Source organism: Camarhynchus parvulus, chromosome 7 (genome assembly GCF_901933205.1).
Source record: "Camarhynchus parvulus chromosome 7, STF_HiC, whole genome shotgun sequence".
Taxonomy (NCBI): Eukaryota; Metazoa; Chordata; class Aves; order Passeriformes; family Thraupidae; genus Camarhynchus; species Camarhynchus parvulus.
Window position 1 is genome coordinate 35,676,876 of NC_044577.1, and position 6,912 is coordinate 35,683,787.

Here is a 6,912-nt window from a genome sequence, read left to right on the forward strand (position 1 = left end):
AAATTTCAGCATCTTGTTCCCACTTCCTCCTCTAGCGACAACAAACTGGATTTACAAATATTTCTTTAGTACAGTTTGTATTTTACAAATTGAGGGCACTGCTTTCCCTGGTGCCTGGAATATTCCAAGAGGGCTCTGGCACAGAATGAAAGGCACCAGGGGAGGGAAATCTTTGCTCTCAAACTTGGTTTTCTGTGCTGCAAATGTTGATGTCACAACTCCAAGCACCCGTCGCTGTCACACTGACAAAAGGATTTCCTCCTTTTTGGGGACAGAGCTGCAGTGAGCCTCTAATTTGAATTTCAAATGCTATTTATTCTTTGTCTAGTTATTAATTTGTGCAGTGAGGTTACTCTGCTCTGAATCTTTCTCTGGAACTTGTTCTTTTTAATTTATTTGTTGTTGTATAAGGAAGCAGAGAGGGGATGTTGATTCCTGCCTGCAACTACTCAGGACTTGTATTCTCAGCACTTGTCTCCATTCTCCCCATAGCAAAGGGTTCTTAACCCCACAGTTGGTCACAAAATGTGTCTTTAACCTGCCCAGGATTTCATGGTTTTGATGGAAGTGCTCAAACATTTAACTCTTTATTGAGCGCTCTCCTCTCTCTTCTAGAAGCAACTCCTCTGGTGGTTTTCAATCCCTTGAAAACTGCTTTTCTCTTTGGGGAAAATAAAGGGAAAAGGGAGTGTTTTGGAGGGTTTTTGAAAACTTTGGGGTTGGTTGTTGGGGTTTTTATAGAGGGTCAAGCTAATCCCACCTGGAGGAAAAGGGCCAGCCCAGAAGGAAACAGAGCTTTGGCAATAAAATTGAGAATCTGCTTGTTCAGTTCAGAGGATGTGATACAGGAAAGCAGAAAATCCCGGGTGTGCAATAAAGTGTCCCCTCCCCTTGCTGGTCCCAGGCTGTAGTGTGGGACATGGGAATGGGGATCTGGGGTTCTGGGTCCATGGAGAGCCCTGTGGGAGCTCTGTCTCACCTCCAGCTGGACAAACCCTGCAGGACAGGACCAGATCCCCTCTGCAATGGCACTGCAGCTCTTTTCTGGGTGCTGGGATTTCAGGAGCTCACTGGCAAAGCTGGGAGCAGGGAAGTGGGGCAGGAGGGGCTGACCCCAGGGGTGCATCTGCAGGGTTCAGAGGTCCCACACTTCAGACAAACACAGAAACCTTCAGTGCATCCAGGGGGCTCATTGCAATTCCAGCTCTTAAAAATATAACAAGTAAAGCTTGATTATCTTTGTTCCTTAATTTCTGCTGTGCTTTCCCACCTGGTTACAATAGTCCTTAGTTTTTGCTGAGCTTTCTTCCCACCTGATTAGACTCATCCTTAATTTCTGCTGTGCTTTCCCACCTGATCCCTTATTCCCTAATTTCTGCCTTGCTTTTCTACCTGATTCCATGACTCCCTAATTTCTTTCTGCTGTGCTATCCTAAGTAATCACATTATTCCTTATTTTCTGCTGTGCTTTCCCACCTGATTGCATGATTCCCTAATTTCTGCTATCCTAAGTAATCACATTATTCCTTATTTTCTGCTGTGCTTTCCCACCTGATTCCATTATTCCCTAATTTCTGCTCTGCTATCCTAAGTAATCACATTATTCCTCAATTTCTGCTGTGCTTTCCCACCTGATTCCATAATTCCCTAATCTCTGCTGTAGTTCCCTGCTGCTCAGGTGATTCCCTGGTTCCTGCTGTGTTATCCAGGTGTGTCCCATGCCTGTGTCCCATCCCTGCTGGGCATGTCTCACAATCCCATTTCCCACCCCGTGCAGCAGGGCTGGGCTTTGTCCCTGGGTGTTTGGGATTTGCTGCAGTGGGGTTTGGCTGGGTGATCCCAGGCTCTTCCCATTTACAATCCTCTATCTGTAGTGCTCTCAGGGATGATGTGAGTGAATGTCATTAATTAAAGCAGCATTAATTAATGGTCTCTCCTGATTGCAGGATCCTGGGCCTCCCCCACCATCTCCCCTGATGGGTCTGAAGCCGCTGCAGCTCCTGGAGATCAAGGCCAGGGGGAGATTTGGGTGTGTGTGGAAAGCTCAGCTGCTCAATGAATACGTTGCAGTCAAAATATTCCCCATCCAGGTGAGCAGAACTCTTGGGGTCCTGGTTTTTCCTCACATTAATGCAACTTCTCTTGGCCCAGTAATTCTGTAAATCCAAGTGGAAATGGCATTGGGGTGTAAAAGATGCAGGAAGAGTTTTAGTGATTTAAAATAAGTATTTTACTGCAGTAAACACATCACTGAAGCATAAACCCTGTGAAATGTGGGTTTCTAATCATAAAAATATTCAGCATCCGTAGTTTTAAGCAGCTCTAACCCACCTCTTGACCAGTTAATAATCAAATTAAATTGTGCTTAGAAGGAGTGCCCTGAAATGCAGACCCTGGAGTGATTGTTCCAATTAACCATGCCTCAATTAAGTGCCACAACACTCATTGCCCAGCAAGTGCCCTCGCAAAGCCGTGCCTCACATTAAATGGATTGAAGAATTTGGAGAGCACAGAGTGATGCTGGATGCTGATACTGGGATGGGTTTGGCATTGATTAAAGCACCCCCTGCTGCTGGAGGTGCAGGGATTTGTTCCCTCGCACTGATCCAGGGGCTGCCTTGCAGCATCAACGCTGCAGGCTCTCGTTATTCCACAAGAAACTCCGCGGATTTTCTGACAGAGCATTCCCAAACTCTGGTAGCTGTCAGAATTCAGGACATCCCTCTGGCTGCCCTGGATTGTGGGGCTCAGAGACCCTGGCACAGAGCCCAAGATGCCTGTGATTTTGATTATGACCCATGGAAAAAACTACCTTCTATGAGGATCTGCAAGCCATGAAAGTCTAAGTAGAATAATAATTAATTTGTCACGGGGTGAAAAATAGATTTTTTTGGGTTTTTAGAATGGGGGTTCAGGGGGCAAGATGGAGGAATCTGGGCATGTCCAGCCTTTCTCCTTGTTCTTCCTGGCCTCCATCTCCTGCTGTGATGGTGGCACTGTTGGATTGGTTCAGAGTAGGAGCTCACTGTCTAACACAGGTGATGGGTATTGGGCAGTAATTGTAAATATTGCACACGTAGTTTTTAGTATAAAAAGATAACACCACCTGGGGCAGGCAGAGTGCCTCTGTCTGTCCTGCTGAGCAGCCCTGGGCTGGACAGGAGAAAGAATTTTATAGCTAAGGAACAATAAACAACCTTGAGACCGAGAACTGAAGAGCTCTGACTCCTTCTTGGAGCGCCGGGCTGGGAAAGGAGAATTTCTGACACATCTCGGGGTCACTGTGAGCAGCCAGAGCCCTGAGAGGTAGCAAAGCCCCCAGGGCCAGCCCCTGATGTGCCATTTTTTGGTGCATAACCGTGCCTTGTGCTGCTGTGCTTGCAGGACAAGCAGTCGTGGCAGAACGAGTACGAGATCTACAGCCTGCCCGGCATGAAGCACGACAACATCCTGCAGTTCATCGGCGCCGAGAAGCGCGGCTCCAGCATCGACGTGGACCTGTGGCTCATCACCGCCTTCCACGAGAAGGTGGGGCTGGCCTGGGCAGGGACAGCAGCCCCACACAGGGCTCACACACCTGGGGCTGGGCCAGGACAGCAAGGAAATTGGAAGCAGCTTTCACTTTGCTGCTGGCTTTTCGCTGGTTGTGAATTCGTTGCAGTTGGTTTTCAGGCAGCTGAGAAAGTTGGCATCGGGTTTTACTGAGAGAGGAGTTGTTTTAGGAGACAAACAAAAATTGATTCTGCCTTTTTTTGGCTTTTTAGAATATGTCTATTTTAACATCCCCAATCTAAACCTGCCTAAAATACATAACCTCCCATCTTGCAGAGATTTTTTGGGGGGTTATTTTTGGTTCACTTGTTGGTTGATACGAATAAAAATGAAGTGATAGAGATCGATTGTATTGTGACAGCAAAAGGAAGAAACACAAATACAATTAATTAAGAATACATTCAGTTTTATGGTGAATCATTTTGATCTCTTTATATTTGTTCAGAGTATGTGTTTCACTCTGAAAATCTTTTCAGATTTGTTCAGAGTATGTTTCACTCAGAAACTGTGGCACTGAGTGATTTAATCTCTGTTTATTCAGAGTATTTCACTCTGAACCTGCTGTTGCTCCATAAGGAAGGACAGTCAAAGGTCCTACAGAAGTGAATTGCAGGGATTGCAGGTTTTCCCTGGAGGAGCGAGGCTGAGCTGGGTGTGTGCCTGTTTTTCTGCAGGGGTCCCTGACAGATTTCCTCAAGGCCAACGTGGTGTCGTGGAACGAGCTGTGCCACATCGCCCAGACCATGGCCCGGGGCCTGGCCTACCTGCACGAGGACATCCCGGGGCTCAAGGACGGCCACAAGCCAGCCATCTCCCACAGGTACTGCCCTGGGAACGCAGGGACACGTGGCCATCCTGCAGGCAGCCCATCACCACCTCTTGGTCCTGCAGGAATTCCTGGATCTCCCCTCCAAGGCACATTTTCACTGTGTTATTTAAACTAACTTGCAGTCGCTGCACACTTGGATTGCAACATTCTCATTCCATGTCTGTATCCCACATGCATCATCCATCTCCATATCTCTATATATCCCTACATCCCTATATCCATCATACATCTGTAGTTATTTTAAAAACAAGCACAAAATTACAGTTCCAATTACTGTCTCATTTATCCCCATAAAGGTCTGCAAGGGCACTCGAAGGTTTTATGATTACTATTTTGTTGTTTAACTTATCTATTTCATTATAATTTTCTTGCCTTTCATATCATAATGCTCCTTGTTTTATGCTGTTCCTTTTTCCTTAGAGTTTTTTCTGTATTTCATGTTCTAGATCTCTAATTTGTGGTTTTTTTCTTGAACTTGAAAGGGACATCAAAAGCAAGAACGTGCTGCTGAAAAACAACCTCACGGCTTGTATTGCTGATTTTGGTCTAGCTTTAAAGTTTGAGGCTGGAAAGTCTGCAGGAGACACCCATGGACAGGTAAATCCTGAGTTATTTCCAGGAATGATCCAGCTGTTACCTGGATGTGAATGGGAATCTCCCCTCAGGCTCTTTGCATTGCCTATCCCCCTTTTATCGCGACTGGACAATTTAGACAAGAACTTCTGTAATATTTTATTAATTATTTACTTACTGTTCAGAAACTGAGGGATGAAACTTCCAAGATTTAGTCCTAATGTGGGGGATTCTAGTTGTGGGTTTCCCTGGGTCTGGACTGAAGGCACTTGAGATGGTATTTCATGTTCAGACTCAGGTGTTTATTATTTCTTATCAGTAAAACAGCCTCACTCCTGTGAGTTTTGCAGCTTTTCATTAGAAGGCACAAAATGGCCAACAATCTCTTGTTCCAAGTTCTTTTCAGACTAAACTACCCAATTAAGAACTGACACCTAGATTATTTTCCCTTTTAACCCAATAACTGATCCCAAAGAGCTGCAATGTGGACTTTTCTGCCCAATTACAAAATGTTACCCAAACCCATGAAGAAGAAGAAGAAGCATGAAGAAGAAACCCAGGATGACACCCTGTGCCCTCCATCTTGCTTCCATCCTCAACACACTAAAAATCCCAAAACCTCAATTTCTCACCAAGTGATACACCTGCACTGCTCTCTATAATCTATTGCACACTTTTGTGGATTCTAGTTTATCTTGAAGTCTGGGAAACTTTCTTTGTGGATGAGGGTCAAAGTCAGTGCTGCCCTGGGGGTCAGGGCACCCCAGAGCAGATGGAAATTGTTGTTCCATTGGGTTGTTCCATTGGGTTGTTCCATCCTAAGGCAAGAACAACCACGGCCACGTTTAACCTGGGACAGAGCAGGGGTTTCATGTGGCAGCAGGCGGGGCGGTGCCCGTGCTGGGGGAGATTCTGGGCACAACCGTGGATGTTTTGTGCCCCTGCAGGTGGGCACCCGCAGGTACATGGCCCCCGAGGTGCTCGAAGGTGCTATCAACTTCCAGAGGGACGCGTTCCTGAGGATAGACATGTATGCCATGGGCCTGGTGCTCTGGGAGCTGGCCTCGCGCTGCACGGCCGCCGACGGTGAGCCAGCCCCCTGCCCTGGGACTGACTGACTGCCCTGCCTGCTGGCAGCAGCCCCCTGCCCTGGGACTGACTGACTGCCCTGCCTGCTGGCAGCAGCCCCCTGCCCTGGGACTGACTGACTGCCCTGCCTGCTGGCAGCAGCCCCCTGCCCTGGGACTGACTGCCCTGCCTGCCTGCTGGCGCGCTGGGGCAGCCCCTGCCTGGGAAGCCTGCCTGCGGCGTGGGGCACCCTTCCAACCCACACCACTCTGCCTTCTGATTATGGCCAATATGGCAGTCTTCCCTTTCCTGTGGTGCTGTTCACAGGGGTCCCAGCACGAGGGAAGAGATGAGAATCTGACTCCATGTTTCAGAGGGATGATTGATTATTTTATGATATATATTATATTAAAATGATATATTAAAACTATTCTAAAAGAATAGAAGAAAGGATTTCATCAGAAGGCTCGCAAAGAATAGAAGAGCAATGGAATGATAACAAAAGCTCGTGACTCTGAGAGTCTGAGCCAGCTGACTGTGATTGGCCATTAATTAGAAACAACCAACGTGGACCAATCAAAGATGCACCTGTTGCATTCCACAGCAGCAGATAATTATTGCTTTTCTTTTCCTCTGAGGCCTCTCAGCTTCTCAGGAGAAAAATCCTGGCAAAGGGATTTTTCAGAAAATACCATGGCTACACTTTCCCTTTTCCCTTTCCTGTTTAACTGGTGTTTCCCTCTGCAGGCCCCGTGGATGAGTACATGCTGCCTTTCGAGGAGGAGATTGGCCAGCACCCCTCCCTGGAGGACATGCAGGAAGTTGTGGTGCACAAAAAGAAGAGGCCTGTCCTAAGGGAGTGTTGGCAGAAACATTCTGTAAGTGTGATC

The 6,912-nt window shown here is 47.1% G+C and overlaps 1 protein-coding gene across 2 annotated transcripts in view; it reads left to right on the forward strand.

Annotated features, from left to right (window-relative positions):
* The window catches only part of ACVR2A (activin A receptor type 2A), a 52,133-nt gene that overhangs the window by 41,515 nt on the left and 3,706 nt on the right, over window positions 1-6,912 (forward strand). For both annotated transcript variants that reach the window (XM_030951786.1, XM_030951787.1), the window contains 6 exons: window positions 1,947-2,090; window positions 3,385-3,528; window positions 4,227-4,372; window positions 4,864-4,978; window positions 5,902-6,040; window positions 6,770-6,900. In XM_030951786.1, the coding sequence (XP_030807646.1) occupies window positions 1,947-2,090; window positions 3,385-3,528; window positions 4,227-4,372; window positions 4,864-4,978; window positions 5,902-6,040; window positions 6,770-6,900 (819 nt within the window). The remainder of the gene's footprint in view (window positions 1-1,946; window positions 2,091-3,384; window positions 3,529-4,226; window positions 4,373-4,863; window positions 4,979-5,901; window positions 6,041-6,769; window positions 6,901-6,912) is intronic.